Source organism: Colias croceus, chromosome 27 (genome assembly GCF_905220415.1).
Source record: "Colias croceus chromosome 27, ilColCroc2.1".
NCBI classification, from domain to species: Eukaryota; Metazoa; Arthropoda; class Insecta; order Lepidoptera; family Pieridae; genus Colias; species Colias croceus.
In genome coordinates this window covers 5,438,800-5,460,347 of record NC_059563.1, presented here as the reverse complement: position 1 = coordinate 5,460,347, position 21,548 = coordinate 5,438,800, and the positions used below count along the sequence as shown (strand labels likewise).

The 21,548-nt window shown below is 33.7% G+C and overlaps 1 protein-coding gene across 3 annotated transcripts; it reads right to left on the bottom strand.

The window, feature by feature from the left end:
- Window positions 1–2,856: 2,856 nt before the first annotated feature.
- Window positions 2,857–21,247, bottom strand: LOC123703721 (regulator of chromosome condensation). Of its 3 annotated transcripts, XR_006753032.1 has the most exons (15): window positions 21,093–21,247; window positions 20,715–20,810; window positions 17,946–18,057; window positions 16,538–16,625; window positions 15,040–15,219; window positions 14,164–14,295; window positions 13,101–13,197; window positions 12,421–12,558; window positions 11,338–11,494; window positions 10,574–10,695; window positions 8,985–9,142; window positions 7,901–8,062; window positions 6,773–6,841; window positions 4,476–4,527; window positions 3,948–4,006 (listed from the first exon to the last, which is right to left on the bottom strand). XR_006753032.1 is itself a non-coding variant. In XM_045651815.1 (14 exons), the coding sequence occupies exons 2-14, from the start codon at window positions 20,803–20,805 to the stop codon at window positions 3,681–3,683; spliced, it is 1,815 nt and encodes a 604-aa protein (XP_045507771.1). In that variant the 5' UTR covers window positions 20,806–20,810; window positions 21,093–21,247; the 3' UTR covers window positions 2,857–3,680. The 3 variants fall into 3 exon arrangements, 2 of the variants coding, with proteins under 2 accessions (XP_045507771.1, XP_045507772.1); XM_045651815.1 differs by lacking the exon at window positions 6,773–6,841 and having other exon boundaries at window positions 2,857–4,006; XM_045651816.1 differs by lacking the exons at window positions 6,773–6,841; window positions 21,093–21,247 and having other exon boundaries at window positions 2,857–4,006; window positions 20,715–20,982.
- Window positions 21,248–21,548: the final 301 nt, after the last annotated feature.

The following is a 21,548-nucleotide window of genomic DNA, read 5'->3' as shown; positions in this document are numbered from 1 at the left end:
AAGGCTTGATTCGTACTATTTTTGTTTAAAAATATGAAGTTTGTTTCATATATTATATAAGTTAGTATATGTATGTTAATACTGATTTGATGTTTGTTATTTTGCTAACGAGTGACTCTATTTACGTGAAAAAAACGTTTGAAATTGTATCGCTCAAATGTTAGTAATGTAGTATTTGTATTCCAAAAACCTAGATTTAATTTTCTTAATAAACTCTATATTATATTATGTCTGTTGTTTTATTCTACACCAGCAACCTTTATTTCAAAGTATACGCACCCTTGATAAAATATGATTACGAATTCAGAACGCACGTCTTTCGTTATAGCGAACACACACAAACACCGAAATTAAAATCTTGATTAAAATCGTCTCAAATGTGCTGCAAAATTGATATTGGGGTAGCGTGTTATAACTGTCCGATTCTGAATTTTAAAGATGTGTGAGGGACGCTACAGGAAATCAGATAAAGAACTAAGAATCTGAATTAAAACAGGCAATAACATAGCAGGCTCCAGCCTAATAACTAATTCATAGCCCGTTCGAATCAAAATCAGTTGCTGAGAAAGATTTTGTGAATAAACTAAAAAAAGCAAAAACCACCTCTACATTATTGAAATGGCGATAAAATGTATTGTATCATATTATAGCACGCATAATCCCGTACACTTTTCATCAGTTATTACTTTCAAGCTGATAACTAGCTTCATTTTGACTAGACGCCCAACTTTTTTTCCTTACAGTATTGTTGGTAATGGCAGATGCATGGGGAAGCAAGGAAAAAATATGTTGATTTTACGAATTTTAAAAATTTATTATAGCACGATTCAAACTTAATGGCGGTTCTGAAGTTAGGTGCAGGTGCGCACAGGTCCCTTAGCTTCCCGCTAATGCCTAAAAAGTGTTTTCTGCGCATCAGATCGTACGGTTTGAATAATGCTATACAATTGCAATTTTTCCTTTTTCATATAGTTGACCCTACTAGCGCAAGGACTTGCGGCGTCATGGTCAGCATATTATATACGATGATTTTTTTAATGACTACAAAAATTTTGATTGGTGCTTTCATTCTTGCTCAGTATTTACATTTTCAAGATATTACGCTCTTTTTCTAACTACGATCTATTGAGCGTCAACACACACGAAGTCATAATCAAACTTTCGAATCAGTAGTAGTTCAAAAAATGTCATTTTTTTACATAATAATTGTATACGTAGTATATTATTATTAGTCTGTGATAATAATATATACAAAGTTACATGAATAGTTTTAAATTGGGAGTGTATATTATTAGATCTGTTGACGTTGATATTCAGACCAAGGAAGTCATTTTGCATATCATAATGGGGTATGTGAGGGGTTGTGTAAGAAATAATCGAAATAAAACACAAATGTACACTACAATTTTATTATAAAACACAATACACTATAATCATATTTTAACAATTAAGAAATATAGCATTGCGTGACAGAGACGTACGTTTTGTACTTTTTAGAATCATGCACAGGAGAAAACATTTCTTCTATATAAAATAAAGATATTTTCAACAAAATACTAAAGGCTCAGTCGTATCGCTATCATTCCATAAACGCAATTTGATATTTCAAATTTAAATTCGAAATACAGATACAAAACGAAAAAAAAAATTAAACAGATAATATATTATGTCGATGGTTTTATAGAATAATAGCGATAGAACAAAAAATACTAAACTAACACGTAACATACTATCCACGCTTACAACATACTATATTCGCTTATATTTAATTCATTTATTTATTAACCATAAAACCTAACAACCTCATCTAAAGTCCGTTACATAATTGTAACACTTACGGCCACGAACATAATATAGTTTGCATTTACAAAGCGATTTTATAAGAAAAAACTCAAGACATTTTTTGGCCACCATTTAAAGATACTAAAAATGTGCATTTTTTAATGCTTTCATATTATTTTAGACATAGATACGTATGCCTAAACATTGTTAGAATATATATTGTCATTAAGCTCAATTATAATACAAAAAAAAATAATCAGTCAAAATTTTTTATTTTTCAAATATATATAATAAATTATGTAATCGTGACCGCATTTGAGCGCTGTCGAGGTCCGTACAATAAAAATACGCAAGTATAACAACCATTTACTTATGTTAACTTAAAGTTAGGGAACTCACGACGGGCCTCGAACAAATCAACTTGGTAAGTTGAAAACTTTTAAACGCCTGTAAAAATATTTTATATTACAGGCATTTTGTTTTTCATTGTTAAATTCACATTATTTTCGACATATTTTATGACTAATACAAGTTTTATATAAAGGGCAAAATAAATAAAACGGATTTTAGTTTTTAATAAATATTATTCAAGTCAATTTCATCAGTAGTCGGAACCAAATATTTTTTTTTATGAAATATAAATATAGAGTCAATATGAATAAATTTAATGTCAGATATTAGTAGCAGTTAAATTAACCTAGTATTAAATTATTCTTTAGTGCCAAAAGTATGTCAAAACTAAAGTAAACTTAACGCAAACTCAAAACATGATCAATTCAAATTGAATTATAAATATATTTATGTTTAAATAACTTAATAAGTCTATAATCTATTATTGAGAGGGAAAAATTTTGTCTATGGTGTACATAAAATCTATGTTCTGACATCAGAATTGTACGTGACATGAATAGATTTGACGACATTCCATGTAAGAGCTAGCGCGCAAGAGCAACTTTTGTCTCCGCAACTATTTAGTCTCTCCCATCAACTCTATGGGAAGTTGCGTCACTACGTGCGCGCACTTATTTACTAGCCCATAGAGTTGATGGGAGAGACTAAATAGTTGCAGAGACAAAAGTTGCTCTTTCGCGCTAGCTCTAAATCTTAACAAATACATAAAATAAATGCTTTTACCACCAAAATTGTAATCTTAAAAAATATTCCGGGATTATCTTTGCAGGCCAAATTTCGTAGGCAAATATAAATCTAATTTATTTTGAACAAAGATCTATTTTTAATCAATTTTTGAATTTATTATCAAGACAGTTGAGTTTAATTGCAAATAATTTTAATTTGTAACTAACTGACTCGGCAACATTCTGCCAAGATACCATTTATTTTCTGACTGACATACATACACAAAAAATTAAAAAAAAAAAACATTTTGCAGCAGTTTTTTACAAATGCTTAGATTTTAAAGATAACTTAATTAACATACTAGGTAATATTACATTTCGTTCCAAACTTAAGTTTATCTTTTAAAATTAACTTGCACATTTAATTTTCAATACATATTTCAAAAACATAACTTAAAAATATCTGTAATTAAACCCAATATTATGTCATGATACACTTTTTTTTCACCGCAAATCAAATCTTATACAATTATATGATATTTTTACACAGGATTTACCTAAGGTTGTTTATATTAAAATATACGAAGCAAGCTCTCACTTACGTCGACATTATTTACAAATATATAAATAGATGATATAGAAATCTATCTCACTCATCGCTTATTTACACCGGACCATCGATTACGCGGCTTCCCAACGACATACAGACGAACACAGTCGACAAGTAATCATTATGCATCTGACACTTACAATAGTAAGCCCAACTTGACTAAGTACGAACTTATTAAGTTATTCAAACATACGACTAAACTTACTAAAATATCACGCAGTGTCCACAGCCTCCGTCCCGTTCAACTCGGGATCTAACTTGTCACTATCGTCGGCTTTCTCACTGATCTCCGCACTTTTTTCCGCACTGACACTTTTGACACTTTCCGCACTGACACTTTTGACACTTTCCGCGCTGACACTCTTGACACTTTCAACACTGTCGACGCTTTGGACACTTTCCACTTTATCTGGTTCGCTGTCAACGGTGCCTTGGCTCGATGTGTCCATGGTCTCGGGCTTGGATTCCTGCTCGGAGACATCTTCCGCGCTCTGTTCGTCCGTCTGTTTGTTGTCGTCTTGTGATTTGTCAGATTTATCTGTGAAATACAATGTTTTATGGTTAACAGTTGTTTTATTTGCCTCTAGGTAATACTTTATCAAAATTGTACATTAAGTTTGTACGTTCTACAAGAAAGTGTTTATTACTTTTGGTTTACTTATACCGGATAATCAATCATAATGTTATTAATATCTAGTTAAACAAAAACTTAAATGGAGTAAATTTTTTTTTAAATTTGGACTTAATAATTTAAAATAATAATTTAATAGCTCATCAGATATACATGTTTATGTCCTTTTTAGCAACGAGTAGCAACAGCCGTTTAATAACTCAGCCCCCGGAATCACAGACTCAATAGAAAATCTATTGTGTCGTGGACCGATCGGGCCGCTGGGGGCTCAATGGGTTAATAAACTCATATTCACTTAATAACTAACAATAAAATGTATTTTTTTTAATTTACAATTAATAATGATACAAATTAAGTAATTTTTAATAAGACTTACCAGTTTCGTCAACTTCCATAGGTGTCTCTTTCTTCTCGTCTCCGTTAATTTTCTGAAAGTGATATTTATTAAATTAGACATTTGATATAACACAAGTTTGCTACTAAAACATACTAAATACTACTAACTATACTTATTACACCATATACCAGTATTTTAAATAATTTGTTTTTGGGCTTAATGTTTAAAGGAGAATGGCGAAACTGGGCCTAACTGTTACAGAAATCATAATATATTTAAAATTCATTATGTTATTTTTAGTAATTCTTGGTAAAATATTTACTTCTGATTCTATGGGAAAACAAATCTTTGAAAAAAAAGATAATGTGTTCACTACCGGCATTGTTATTTAGATTTCTATGACTACCGGTCTTATCAAGCAGGATTGTCAGTGTTGTCGGGAGTAAAAAAGTCGAATATATCGATTAATACGAATGAATGTCTATATTTTATTTTTAATTTTATTGAATTCAAATGCTTTATAAATCAGAAGCAAAACTTAACTTATTTTTAACACATATCTTAATTTATTTAGATCATTCTATAAAATAAAAACATGTTTTACTTAATCAATAATAATTATAACGTTTTTATTTAGGTAGCTGGCCATTAACAAAATGTCAAATTATTAATCTTAATTGTGTCAGTTATGAGTGATTTGTTTATGTTTGTTGTTTGACATTTGAGTGAAGTTTTAGGCCCTTCTCCCATTACGATACGCATAGGCATTTCAAGTATCCTGCAGTCTCGGAGACTAGTCGCCGCGGAGTATCTCACATACATTTTTATGTAGGCTCGCACACTACGCTACTGGTATCCTACACGTCCGCGACTAGTATAGCACTACTCACCGTGTCGGTCGCTTTTGCATCGCGTCTCGACTCTCGCGCGTATCTCTTCGTTAGAAAGATAAAAATATCTAATCATCATGTTGTAAGTAGTTCTCGTTCGGCTACAAAAACTCTACAATTTATGTTTCTTTCAATATATGGATGAATCCAGTACTTCTTACTCTTACGTTGGCGTCTTCTATTTCTATAAAAAAGAAAAACTGCAAGAGCTTCTTCGTCACTGGAATTGCTGATTGCTCGACATAACGACGTAACTGTTGTTGCAATAAATAAATGAATTATTATTATTATAACGTCGGTCCACAAAAACGAGGCACAATAATGATGAATTTAGTCATTTTTCAGTCGCATAATATGCGAGCATCGGGTAGCCAGCAAATATCTAAGTAGTTACGTGAGTATCGTATTCTAGAAGTATCGTACCTAATGGCAGAAGGGCCTTAGTAACGTTATATTCAAAATTGATCTTAATCAATATCCCAATATCTCTGCTATCCCATAGAAAAGATCTATAATTATTATATTCATAGAGTCTGTATATTTTTATCTATTTAATCACCCATAAATCATCAGTGTAACGATCAGGCCCAGAGTCCTATGGGAGTTTGCCATTCTCCTTTAAATACCAGTATATGAATTAAACTACAATGATGCAAGACATCACAAACTATCAATCCCATACTCACTTTTTTTTAATTAAACTAAACCACCACCATTTTTTTATAACTAAACTACTGTATATTTTTTTTAAATAACATAAGTATGTTACATTGTATCAAGTCATTACAATATTGCAAATATTTCAAATATTAGTTCTTACATATGTAATTATATTTACTACACTATATGCAAATAGTACATTTTAACTGTAAAATTTATATTTATTGAAGTTATACTTCTTTTGGCGTGATGGAGAAAAATGATGAGAGTGAATTTTTACGATGCGCGCGCACACCGACACCTAAATTTAACAGCATGAAGTTAGTTCTAGGTGGTATGGAAATCGATAACTATGTTCAAGTTGTATATTCTAGTATTTTTTCCATACGCCAAAGAAGTATAACTTCTAACGCGTGTACATAAGTACACACACTCTTTTTTTTATAAAGAAATGCATATGAATGCTTTAAAAATAAAATTTAAAAAAAAACAACCACATGACTTGTTCCCTTCTAATTTTTAAAACCAAATTCCCATAAAACAGATGATTTAATAATTTTATATTTTTTGAAGTGAACCTCCTTTATGCTCGTTGAGAGTAAAATTTCAAGGTCGCGTCATGTCAATACCGTCACGTCATGGAGTAAGGCGACGATTTTGGTATCTTTGAATATTGCCGAAGAAGTTTCACTTCTGACACATGTGTTCGGTACACACGATCTTTTTAAAGGGAAAATCATCTGCTTTAAAAGAAAATAAACATAAAAAAAAGAAATATAAAGAAACCTATTTCTTCTGTTTCTTAATTTTCTTATTCGTAGATCTGGAGCTGTTCGCCGCCTTTCTTTTAGCGTCCTATATATAGCATGATTTTATCAATTTTTGTTCATCAATAAGTAATATGAATAAACATAAACAAACAGAAAATATAATAAATATAAAAATATATGCAAAATCTTAGCACAATGACGTCCATGAAAAGGTTTAAAAATATATTTGACGTAAAATTTTAATCACAATCTGTTTAGCTATTTTGCTGTTACAGTAATTAATGAATGACACATTTTTGAGATTGTGTACGACTTTAATACTAAATTGTTATAGTAAAATACTGCCTGTACCTATTTGATATACTATTTGTATCGAACTTTAGCATCAGAGTTGAGCATTATTTATTTTATTTTATTTTATTTTATACGTAACTAGCAAACCGGGCGAACTCCGTTTCGCCAACAAAGACACATTTTCTTTGCTATAAACCTCACGGAGCCCGAGACATTTCCAACGAATGCAAAACTGTGGAAATCGGTTCGTGCGTTCTGGAGTCATAGCGTCAGGAAGGAAAACCCGACTTATTTTTATATCTATACTAATATTATAAAGCTGAAGAGCTTGTTTGTTTGTTTGAACGCGCTTATCTCGGGAACTACTGGTCCGATTTGAAAAATTCTTTCGGTGTTAGATAGCCCATTTATCGAGGAAGGTTATAGGCTATATATCATCACGCTAAGACCAACAGGGGTGGAGCCACGGGGGTGAAACCGCGCGGAGCAGCTAGTAGTAGATATATTTGAGTTATACTCAATTTGAGTTTAACTCAATTTATTAGGGTTTAGCATGATACTTTAAATATAATATGTACTTCGGTACATATACTTCAGTCTAACTCAATTTCATTTAGGGCTGATTTTTCAATCCTTGGTTAAAACTTAATCATCGAATAACTTATTAAACTACCATTTCAAAAATGTATTCTAATTGTCCGCATATGACAGTTCACAGGTGACATTTTAAAATGTTCGTGTAATACTTTATTGGACGGATAAATCTTAAACAAGGATTGAAAAATCGGCCCTTAATCTAGCATAAAATAAACTTGAGTCCAACTCAAATTTGAGTAACTCAACAACCTACATCAACTTTAGCCTCCTCGCTCTGCGAACTGGTCGACGATATATGTTCATCTTGCTCTTGTTTCGCCTTTTTAGCCTTCGGTTTGTCCGCCATTTCAACATCGGACGGTGTCACTTCCACTTCCGGTTGTGGTGTTTTCTCTTTTTGCGGGGATTTATCCTCCTGGAAGGAAATAGATAATATATTTATATGTATGAACATTATAAAATGAATGAACATTTGAATGAGTTTTTTTTTTAGAAACTACTGGTTAAGTGTCCTTATCAACTAACTTATTATACTAATTAATTATATTGTAAATGCGAATCACTCTGTTTTTGTATGCCACAATCACCGAACCGATGTCGATAAAATTTAGTAAAAAGATAGCTTCAGACGTGAGAATGGAATACAATTCGCTTGCTTTTTTATGAAAGAGAGGGATGAGGATGTCGCCACGCCTGATCTCGGTTTTACGTGCACTTATAAAATACTAGGTTTCCGCCCGCGGCTTCGCCCGCGCAGTCAAAGAAAAACCCGCATAGTTCCCGTTCCCGTGGGATTTCCGGGATTGCGTCATTTTCCCGGGATAAAAGGTAGCCTATGTCCTTTCTCGGGTATCAAAATATCTCCATACCAAATTTCATACAAATTGGTTCAGTAGTTTAGGCGTGATTGAGTAACAGACAGACAGACAGAGTTACTTTCGCATTTATAATATTAATAAGTATGGATGTTTCACATCAAAAGTGTTGTTACAACTTTTGGTCTTGATTCCGTGTAGCACCTTTAGGCAATGCGCGATAAAGGAGCTCCGTTGAGTTTAATATTTTAATTTGATGGCATTAAAATGCTTTATAATGTGAAAATTGTCCTGTAATATTTATTTATTTATAAAAACATCGCAGCGCAGGCATCGCCTCAGATTGGTGGAAGACGCGGGTTCGATCCCGCCTCTAGAACGAATTTTTTCTATTCTTTCAAAATTTGTAAGGTACTTCGTTCCTAAACTTCGGTGTCTCGGTTGTGCCCAGCCCCACGCACACGGAGGCAGTGGGTTCGATGTCCGACGTACTCCCCAGCTACTAGAGCGCTACAATCTCACCACAAACAGCACGCTGTGCTGGCCGCCGGCCGATATCCGCAGCGGTGTGGTGGTGTTGCCCAGCCCCACGCACACGGAGGCAGTGGGTTCGTTCGCGTCTGATGTAGACCCGGTGCCGAGTTGGCCCTCGCTGCCCATGCCCCAGGCTAGCACTTCGCCTGGGAAAATAACAAGTAATAACTGCGTTAAAAACAACCGACTTCAAACTTGCACTTGCAAAATTTACAAATACCTACAGACAAAAATGCTCATAAAATAAAAACTACTGGGCCTATCCGAATGAAATTTTTATGGGACCAATTCGACACCATCCCGCATCGAACAAAAAAAGAATCACGTAAATTGGTTCAGAAACCTCGGAGTAATCGGTGTACATACATAAAAAAAAAAAAAAAAACATACCGGACGAATTGATAACCTCCTCCTTTTTTTTGAAGTCGGTTAAAAAACGAAATATCCTTTAGAGTATAGATTATAATGAAAACCATAGAAAGACCTTCAAAACATTTTTCAAACATTTATTTATTTTATTTTTATTCAATTACTAGATTTCCGCCCGCGGCTTCGCCCGCGTTTGCAAAGGAAAACCCGCATAGTTCCCGTTCCCGTGGGATTTCCGGGATAAAAACTATCCTATGTGTTAATCCAAGTTACCCTCTATATGTGTGCTAAATTTCATTGTAATCGGTTCAGTAGTTTTTACGTGAAAGAGTAACAAACATCCATACATCCATACTTACAAACTTTCGCCTTTATAATATATATTAGACTACTATTTAGTAGCACTTTCGAATCAAATACAAATAAACTACTAGAACAAACATAAAACTAGTACACAATAAGTTATAACCTACTCACAATTACGCTCAAAAATGTCCGAAGCAAAAACTCTGCTAATGCATATATTGGGCAGAGCGAAAGAATTCTTCAAATCGCACCAGTAGTTACCGAGATTAGCGCGTTCAAACAAACAAACTCTTCAGCTTTATAATATTAGTATAGATATAGAACATACCGGAGATACATACATGGAGCGCAGTATTTTGGGCGTAAAACTTACGGATCGGGTCCAAAATGAGATACTGCGCTCAAAAACACAGATAATCGATGTAGCTCATAAAGCTGCTGAGCTGAAATGGAACTGGGCTGGCCATGTTTGCCGAATGTCGGAGGAGTTGTGGGCAAAAATTACCACTTTGTGGATCCCCAACAAGGACAAAAGGCTGCGCGGCAGACCCAGGACAAGATGGCGGGACGAGCTTGATTCCCATTTAGCAGATTGGAGCAAAATTGCTCAAAATAGGGAGAAATGGATTGAGGGAAGAGAGGCCTTTGCTCAGCAGTGGGACAGCCATGGCTCATAATAATCTATATATATAAAACTCAAAGGTGACTGATATAGTGATCTATCAACGCACAGCCCAAACCACTGGACGTATCGGGCTGAAATTTGGCATGCAGGTAGATGTTAGGACGTAGGCATCCGCTAAGAAAGGATTTCCCGAAATTCTTGCGGGAACGGGGAAAAACGGGGATGCACGTACAAAGTCGTGGGCGGAAGCTAGTAAAATAATAATAATAGAACATACCGGAATCAGTGAGCGCAAAAGAGTTGCTAGTACCGGCGGCTATACTGACGCACTTCTTGTTCTGCAACTTCGGTATCGGCTCCAATGTCTCCGCGTCTGTCGTTCTGTCGCCGAGGCCCAGTCTGTAATGTGTGGAAAAACATTTTATATGTATGTTTGTGTAGATATCGAAAGTTTTAATCTATACATATAATAAATCTGTACAAGGGTCAATTCTGCACATTGAAAATATTGAAAAAATAAATAGCAAGGGGTGTTACTGGATCGATACCAAACCTAAATATGTGATTAAAAAAATGTTTGTCTGTCTGTCTGTATGTGAAGACATCACGTAAAAACTAACGGTTTGATTTCGATGAAACTTGGTATAATTATACCTTATTAACCTGGGCATAAAATAAGATACTTTTTATCTCGGAAAAATACGTAGAAAAAAAATCTTAATTTTTCCGCGCGAACGTAGTCGCGGGCGGTAGCTAGTATATAAATAAGTTTTCATTTTGCATGTATTTGGCATTTGACGTGAAAGTAGATGTAAGTACAAAGAAAGATAACATAATATTATTCATTTTTTTACCACTTCAGTAAAATTTTACATACTTTTATCCTAGCTGTATTTTTCCACCTTTTTTCATAAAATAGTACAATTTTTTTGTAATTTTTCCCTATTTTCACGCATTTTTTTGCAATTTACACCCAATTTTCGTGATTTTTTCCCAATTTTAGCCGTTTTTTTTGCCTTTTCCCCACATTTCTCTACCCACCTCCCATATTCACACCGGCCCACGCTATAAACTTTCCCCGCGGCATCCATCGCCAGCGAGTGGTGTTGTCCCGCAGCGACTGCGGTCGCTGACGGTGGAAAAGCATCACATTCAGCGGGAGAGTATAGTGCCACGCGGCGTTTCTCGCCTGTTACACCTGTATTAACAAAAAAATTATTAGATTCAGTTTCACTACTGGTAAAATCACTGATATAATTATTTTTAATACCAGATATTTTATTTTATTTATTATTTTATTTATTATAGAATTTCCAACAAAGAACACAGTTCACGTTTATTACATCTTATTAAAATACATAATCTACTGTACCTTTAATTACAGGAAATTACAGCGTTCAATGTTCATTACAATTTTTTTTTTAAATTAAATAAAATCAAACAAGCATTACTATTGCAGATTTTAAATTCAATAATATGTAAATTTGCTGAAAAATAATATAATATAAATTTAAATTAATTTTTATAATATAATAATAATTTTAAATTTTAATGTAATAATATTTTAAATGTCAAAGTGCTTGAATATTCCAATTAAATTCATTACAATTCATTCAAACTCCATACATAAAATCGCCAAATAATAATAAATATTAAAGGGTTTACTAGCTAAATGTAAATACTACATTTTTTTTTTGAGTAAACTATGTATCATTTTATGTTATGAACGTATGTATCTACAAATCGTATACTATAAAATCAGGTAAAAAATGTGTAAACACATTACTATGTGATCCTTCTCTGTTGAATTTTATGAAAATGTTCGGTAGAAATTTATTGTTTTACGTATTTTGCCGATTCAAAAGTTCTACACGAAGTCTAATTGAATGAGGGCTGATTTTTCAATCCTTGGTTAAAACTTATTTGTCGAATAACGTATGAAAATACCATTTCAATAATGTATTCCTTGCCCATCTTTGACAGTTTACGGGTGACATTTTAATATTATCGTGTAATTTTTTATTGGGTGGATAAGTTGTAACCAAGGATTCAAAAAATCTTAACAAATGTTTGACATTGAGTTGCCCAGATATAGAAATTAAACAAATAAAAGCAAAAACTCACCAAGCTGGCCATAATTATTGAGCCCCCAAGCGAACATTTTATCAGTATTAGCGTCCAATGCAAACGTAGCGTGGTATCCTGCCCAGATGTGAGACACTACAGCCTTCAGGGTCACCTTCGATGGCACCAGCAGGGCACCTGGGGGATAAAAACCATTTTTTGACCCAAAATTCAATTGATTTTCTCGTTTGACTTCCAAGGTTTAACGATATCATGGAGTGCAAAAGAGGCGAGAGGGTATGAAAGCACTGTTGCTGTTCATTTCCATATTATTACTTACTAGATTTCCGCCCGCGGCTTCGCCCGCGTTTTCAAAGAAAAACCCGTTCCCGTAGGATTTCCGGGATAAAACCTATCCTATGTCCTTTCTCGGGTATCAAAATATCTCTATACCAAATTTCATGCAAATTGGTTCAGTAGTTAAGGCATGATTGAGTAACAGACAGACAGACAGTTACTTTCGCATTTATAATATTAGTATGGATTTCGGGTGGAGGGATTTTTGTTTGACATTGTGGATAAAAATTATCAATATCAGTGAATCAGTGATGACTGTCAAGTAACTTCAATATATTAGATTAATGTTCGATTGATGAATGTTTGCTACTGAAAAATAAAGTCGAACAGATAATAATTTATCACATTATATTATAGTACATAATTAGTATTAAAATACTCACTAAATCCCTGTCTTGCATCTCTGCTAGCCGAACGTTGAGCCAATCTGCCCAACTGCCCTTGCTCACCGCAACCCATTGTGTATACTGCTCCGGTTACCTAGAAAATTGTATTAAAATTATTTTATTTAAAACTAGGTTTCCGCCCGCGGCTTCGCCCGCGCTGTCTAAGTAAAATCCGCATAGTTCCCGTTCACGTGGGATTTCCGGGATTGGGTCTTTTTCCCGGGATAAAAAGGAGCCTATGTCCTTTCTCGGGTATCAAAATATCTCAATACCAAATTTCATGACAAATGGTTCAGTAGTTTAGGCGAGATTGAGTAACAGACAGACAGAGTTACTTTCGCATTTATACTATTAGTATGGATTTGTAAGTAGAGTAGAATAGAATAGAATTCATTTATACGCAGTAAAAGTTCGCAGTGAGGGGATTCTAAAGGCTGTAACTAAGATTTGAAACAACACAAGCTTTAGTTTCCCCAAATACATAAACTTTATGAACTTACTAAAACTTTTTTTCATTTTTCATCTGTAATTTAAGGAAAAATAAATTGTTTTCACCACTACTTTTTAAGCCATATCTCGAGTGCTGTATTGATGTTGCATTATGTGACAAAAAAGTTGCATACTATTTTGGAAAGGACAAGGCAACAAAGGTACATATTTCAGATAAAAAAAAGAGTGTGTGTACTTATTTACACGCGTTAGAAGTTATACTTCTTTGGCGTATGGAAAAAAATACTAGAATATACAACTTGAACATAGTTATCAATTTACATACCACCTAGAACTAACTTCATGCTGTTAAATTTATGTGTCGGTGTGCGCGCGCATCGTAACAATTCACTCTCATCATTTTTCTCCATCGCGCCAAAGAAGTATAACGTCAATAATTAACATAGTAATGATTAAAGAAGTATTTTTTATTATAAATTCAGTATGCACATTGCACAACACTCTTTTTTGTGTATGAAAAAAAATTAGCACTTACTTTTTATCATAGTGAAAATTTCCTTTGAACCACCAAATTGTTATATGAACAAATATAATAAAAAAACAAACTCACAGACAAAACGACAAGATGGTCGCCGCCGGAAGCTATGGACACAGCTGTTTCCGGTATCGTCAGTTTCTGCGGCTCTTTGCACGCTTTGCCTTCACGAGCTCGAACTACGAGACCCATGCTGCCGTGGGAGTCCTGAAAATATTAAATTATTGTTAGACATAACTTTTGATGATTAGTTGCCATTTTAGTTGTCACTATTTCCTGTCAGAACATGCTATAGTGCCACAAACTTATCTGACCCGGTGACAGTGTCACTGATGTCGCTTTCTTTTTATTTAAACAAAATATTCCGTATGAAAAGTCTGTGAAAATGTGACATTTCAAAATGGCGGCACGTAGTTCCAGTTTTTGTCACCGGGTCAGATAAGTTTGTGGCACTATAATAGCTGTCGAATACTATAAATTGCCGCTTTCCTTTGACTCATGGCGCATTCGTACGAATCGTGCGTAGAGGCTCGGACGTTTTTCATACGCATTCGACCCAACTACCCTCGGTATTTTTTTTTCTTATAATATTATTTAAGTGTAAAAAATATGAGGTTTATATATTTTTAAATTTTAATAAAGTTGTGGAAAGAAAATTTGTTTTATTTCTAAACTTGTGTACTTGTAATAAATTATTTTTTTTAACTACCTTTCTGGCTTCTGGTACAATATTGTACATAATCAATTTTTAAAGTTAAGTTCTAGATAAATTGAAACTCGATACTATCTATTCTTTACAAAATCAATAATTGTATGATTTTTACTTCACCTTAAACGCACCCTCCCGTACAATATGTATATTTTCTTGTTAAAAACCTCCCCTACTCCCTATAGTGTGTATATTTTCTTGATAAAAAGTCTTCATTATATGTACAATTAACAATAACTCACCCTAAAAGAGCCCCAAGCGTACACATCCCCGTTGTCCAACAGGGCTGCGGAGTGCGAGTCCCCGGCAGATATCTTGACAGCGGCAGCGGGGAGCTTCACGGGGGCCGGAGTGCCCTCCTCTTGCTCGTTGGTGGTGGGGCGCCCTAGGGCTCCCTCGTCGTTGCAACCGAACGTCCAAACCTATTTATAATAATTCATTTATTTCAAGATAATCATCCATATTAATGCCTCAGCCCCCGGAATCACAGACACAATAGAAAATCTATTGTGTCGTGGTCTCATTGGGCGGCTCGGTGGTCAATGGCTTAAAAGGGGTCTACATTAATAAAAATAATCAGTTTTTTACAGTAATTAATATAATTTTCATAGTAGAACATATTTTGTTCAATGCATATAACAATAGGTTTTTGACAAATTTATTTTATCATACATGAACATTTTTTTATTTTTATTATATTGTAGGGAACCCAATTATTTATGAATATTTGAGTAATTAAATTAAAAATATTTCACTCTAAATACCAAAATGAGTTCCACGAAGAAGTCATTAATATAACATTATTGGTAATTACAACAATAATTACCATATAATCAACATTTATAAACATTTACATTTTCAAATAGCTGTATAATTAATTTTTTTGTTAGTGAGATAAAATACGGATGAATATAATGCGAAATACTATATCAGCGAGTTGCTTTTAGTATCTATACTAAAATTATAAAGCTGAACCGATTTTAAAAAATTCTTTCGGTGTTAGATAGCCCATTTATCGAGGAAGGTTATAGGCTATATATCATCACGTTAGAGCCACGGGGGTGAAACCGCGCGGAGCAGCTAGTTAAAGATAAAAAGAAAAGCAAGCTGACTAAGTAATTACTCTAAATTCTACTAGATTTCCGCCCGAGGCTTCGCCCGCGTTTGCAAAGGGAAACCCGCATAGTTCCCGTTCCCGTGGGATTTCCGGGATAAAAACTATCCTATGTGTTAATCCAAGTTACCCTCTATATGTGTGCTAAATTTCATTGTAATCGGTTCAGTAGTTTTTACGTGAAAGAGTAACAAACATCCATACATCCTTACAAACTTTCGCCTTTAGATATTAGATAATAGATAATAAATAGTTGGTAGCTTTTTTCTTACGTTTCATTTTACGCGAGCAATACATATTTAGAAATAGTCCATCTCTTTTGATCAGTCACTTTAACATTATTACGCTTGATTCTTTATAGATAGCAATGTTAACAAATACTGTTTTCCAAAGGTCACGTTAAATATGATATTTAATAAATAGCGTTTAAAATCTGAAGTCTTTAAATTATAATATCGTTTAGTAGCTATCCATTGTCAGGCGATACAGACAAATTTGTTGTACTTTGAATTATTATGTTTACTTGCCATGTATGTACCTAAGGAACCTTAGGTACCTCAAGTATGATGTACCAATTTTGATGATGTTTCACATTAAAAAGTAGCAATATTAATAAAACAACATACCTTTCCATCAGTATCGAGTGCTATGGTGTGCATGCCTCCCGCGCACGCATCCACGATCTTACTCCCCAATGCGGATACCACCTTGAATCTGTATAGAAAAAGAAAAGGAAACTGATTAATTTCTTCCATAATTGATGTCTACAGAGGCATAGTACAAAATTTTAAGCTATTGCCACACCCCGGACACTCCATACAAAATTATAGTTTTGACAGTCACACTGTAGAGACTGCAAATGTGTGTGTAAACTCTTTATGGTTGGCACATTTGTGACTAGCGTAAAAAAAAATTCGCGTTTTTCTGATGAAATACATCCGTAAACAGCACAATATCGAACCATTTTCTACGAAAAACGATAATCACAAATCCAAAATAATAAAATTGCTTTAAGTCAATTTGATTAATGTTGTCAATCTTCGTTGCGTTTCGTCTAAAGACGTCGTTGGTATCGTCCTTGCGGGGAAATGGGTACCATAACATGTCTGATCGTGCGGGGTGAGGTAAGTGTTTAATTTTGGCGGGAGGCGGAGAGTGTCCGTTCTGTAGCGTTTAGCTACTATTATGTATTCTGTGCTATTGCATAGCTTCTATCGCGGGCCTTGAGCGCGGGGACCGAATCGAGAAATTCCGTAACGAAAAAACCTCACGCTCCCCACTCCGACGGGCGGAGGTTTGGCTTGAAGGCATAGCATGCGGCAGTCCCAGAGTGACACACGTCGATCTTCTTTATATTTCCACCTGAAGTATATTTCCCATAAATATACAATAGCTAGGTAGCTTTCCGCCCGGGTTTTCAAAGAATAACCCGTATATTTCCCGTTCCCGTGGGATTTTCGGGATAAAACCTATCCTATGTGTTAATCCAAGGTACCCTTTATATGTATGCTAAATTTCCTTGTAATCAGTTCAGTAGTATTTGCGTGAAAGAGTAACAAATATACACACACATACATCCATCCTCACAAACTTTCGCATTTATAATAATACTAGCTTACCGCCCGCGGCTTCGCCCGCTTTGTCTAAATCCAAATAAATTATATAATAAACCCTTCCTCTTGAATAACTCTATCTATTAAAAAAAACGCATCAAAATCCGTTGCGTAGTTTTAAACATTTAAGCATACAAAGGGACATAGGGACAGAGAAAGCGACTTTGTTGAAGTTATACTTCTTTGGCGCGATGGAGAAAAATGATGAGAGTGAATTTTTACGATGCGCGCGCACACCGACACCTAAATTTAACAGCGTGAAGTTAGTTCTAGGTAGTATGTAAATTGATAACTATGTTCAAGTTGTATATTCTAGTATTTTTTTCCATACGCCAAAGGAGTATAACTTCTAACGCGTGTACATAAGTACACACACTCTTTTTTTTTCATAATATGTAGTGATAAGTAGGATATAACTTACTTAGTAGTCTCAATGACATCTTCTCCCAAGCCCAGTTGGCCCACATCCCCTTGTCCACACGTGAGCACACAACCACGCCGTTTTGGAGCGCTTGGTATCTCTAGCTGGATCGCTGAAAAAATAATGTGATTATAAGTGACGTTTGATGGTATATTTTGTAATTCGTGATATGGTTTTATTGTTTTGTGAAAAGATCTTAAATTACTTTAAGTTTTACATATTTATTTAAAACTAGCTTTCCACCCGCGCAGTCAAAGAAAAACCAGCATACTTCCCTTTTCCGTAGGATTTCTGGGATAAAACCTATCCTATGTCCTTTCTTGGGTATCAAAATATTTCTATACCAAATTTCATGCAAATTGGTTCCGTAGTTTAGGCGTGATTGAGTAACAGACTGAGTTACTTTCGCATTTATAATATTAGTATGGATTAATTATCATCAGGTAGACTAGTACCAACCCTTTTACTCATTTGATAAATAAATATAGCTTACATAAATGTTTATTTCTCATAGAAAAAGTTTTAAAAATGCTCGAGTAATTTTTCAGATAAATCTGAACTACCATAGAAAATGTCTTCATAACATTTATTTATGTTGGAATTATATGCAAAAATTAATTGATTGTTACAAATGTAGTCTCACATTTGTTTTTTTTTTAAGTACATATAAAATAACCGCCACCCCAATATTTTTTCAGTCCTATTTTGATTTGTGAACAGTGCATAAGTATATTATAGTTAAAATAAGCAGTGACAAATTGAGTGAAGTGTATTATTTTATTTTATGCCCTAACCTCCTACAATTTCAAATATGTTTTATTCATGGAAGCGTAGTCATGTACTCAGATTGCATTGAAAAAGATTTAGTAAACATGGTTAGATAAAATAAAATTACTATAGTACAATCATGAGTCATCAAAAATAATGGACCTACATTACAAATTGTTTCACATACATTATTTAAGATACATATTATTTTTATTACATTAAACATAAATGTGTGAATGTCATTTATTGGTTGGGTTTTATTTTTTATGTATAAGTGTGTATTTTTATTGATTGTGTAATATTTTGTCATGCTTGACAAACATATTATGTTTAAATTTATGTATAAAAACAATTATTCTTTGTGATAAACACATAATGCTTACTTTCCGTTCATTGACAATAAAAATAAGAACATGTTAGTTGCAAGTCATGTGATGTAATAAGCAAGTTTATCTAATAAATCTATATATAATAATAAATGTTTGTCTGTATGTCTTTTATAGAATCGTAACCTATGCATTTGATCATGTGATTATCTTCAGCAAACTGTTGTTCACAAGCCCATAATGAATGCCGAGATCATACAACCAATCTTCAACAATGTACCACAAGTGAAGCCTGCGCAACTAGTAGTGTATATAAGTGTTTAAAACTGTGTAAATTTTAACACATTTTATGAATGTCCTTTAAAAATGATTCAACAGATACCTACTTATATTTAATTTTGGAAATGACCTAATTTTCGATAAAATTATCAATTTTACTTGTGCAAGATACCTTTTTAAGTAATGTACATTAATCTAAAACTTGTGGGAGTCACACAGGACTTAGATGTCAAATGAAGGACATTTCGTCTAGGATTATGCAGTAGCTGTGAATATAAAGTATTTGGATAATAAAGTCAGTATCGTAGAAAAAAGTATTCTGTTTTATATTTGTTCATCCATTATATTGTACTGAGACAAGATACTAAATATAAGATAGTTTATGTAAACTAGAAAATATTGTTTAAAATATACATAATACTTTGGACATTTTTATTACATACTGTGGAATAGATATTTCCAGCCCCCCTAGACAAGTGGCTTTCTATTAGCGTAACGTTTGATAGAATAGATTATGAATGTATGAGATTGACATAAGCTGTCGATACATTTATCTACAGCTTATGTCAATCTCATACATTACGCTATATTATCAAACGTTACGCTAAACGAAAGCCACTTGTCTAACCCCCCAGAATTGCTTACTTATTTATATTACATAAAGCACTTTAAATTTTATATTTGTTAGATTAAATTTATCATCATGATACATATTAATTTGATATTATGAATATGCGAAATTATTAAAGACTTAATAAATAAATAATAGCAATTTTAGTAATTACCTAGTTTTTTTTTAATAATATCTTATAACCTATGTCTAATTTGTAAAAATTGAGGTTTAACAAACTTATGTTTTTACATAATAATTGCTTTCTAGTTTTTTATTATGTGTCATTAAAACCATTACATTACGGCTAAGGTCATCGACATGGTATTTTCCATAAATATATAATTATCGCATTGTTTTGATCAATCTTACAACTCGTTATTATTAAAGAACATAAAGATAAATATTCTTGTTTCCATTCAGTATCGATACAGACACTTGTATTGATAACTGCGAAGGACGCAAATACTCAAAAGTATCGGCAAAAAATAGAACGTACCTAAACTAAGCGGTGATAATTCGACTAACCTCAAAATATTCCACTAAGAACCGACGCTTACGTAACAAAATAATAATATATAATACATTAGAGGCATTTAATAGCTCTTCATACTTAATGTGCTAATTATAGGATTATTGTAATGTAAACAAATCGCTTAAAATGTAAAAAGGCGCCAATCTAAGCGAAGTTTATGAGATGCATTTCCCGCCATCATGGTTTGACAGGTCATTGACGTCGTAGAAATGTAAAGAAAACAAGTGCTATGGCTACATTTGTAAACTCACCTCCGCGTTTTTTCTTATTTTTCGGTCCCGTTGAAGCTGCTGCAGCAGACGATTTGGATGCCGTCCTTTTAACACCCCGAGCCGCCGGCATTATGTCTGCAATATTGTAATGGACGCGTCAGTAAACAGATTTGGAGCGCGGCAAATTTACGCAGTCCGAACGCTTCGCACTGATGACGTTTTCGTAGCTTCTATAATCGCGTTAACGTTTTATTTCCACATTGCCTGCATCTGCATCAATTACAAGGCTATGGTATCACAGATTTATGCAAAGCGCAGATAGGTTATATTATGCATTTGTATAGCATTACACAGTACAAACAACGCATCCGAATCAAAGGTAGAAAACGTTGCACCGAAGCTAAATTATTTACTTACTGGCTTTTTATATAATAGTTATAGTAATCCAAATTACGAATGAATAAATGAAATCACTTTAAAATACGAGATGACGTATTATTTCAACAGAGTGCAAATCCCGTACATCTCCAAAACCCGCTTCGCTTGGCTACGAATGTACGAACAAAAACGACAGCGGACCATCCACAGATTAGATAAAACCATAGATGATTAAAGTTCAGTGATGTCATTGACACAGACTATAAAATATGTTTAAATTTACCAAAAAAATTACTTTTTCTACATCGAAATACAGATTGTACATTATTGTTTTTAATTATTTTATATTTTTTTATGTCTTATAATAAATGCATCAAATAGATAGAGAGATAGACAAATACGATTTTTGTTTAGAAATTATCGTTTCTAGTTTTTAACATGTTGTAGTACCTAACCTGTGTACCTAACTTAAACTGTTTGTAATGCTGGGGCCAC

Coding starts and splice junctions, on each gene's coding strand:
- LOC123703721 (XM_045651815.1), bottom strand. CDS start 20,805: ATGCCGGCGGCTCGGGGTGTTAAAAGGACGGCATCCAAATCGTCTGCT. Junction 16,626..17,945: donor GATGTCATTGAGACTACTAA/GTAAGTTATATC, acceptor TTTTCTATACAG/ATTCAAGGTGGTATCCGCAT. Junction 4,528..7,900: donor GCGAGGAGGCTAAAGTTGAT/GTAGGTTGTTGA, acceptor TATCACTTTCAG/AAAATTAACGGAGACGAGAA.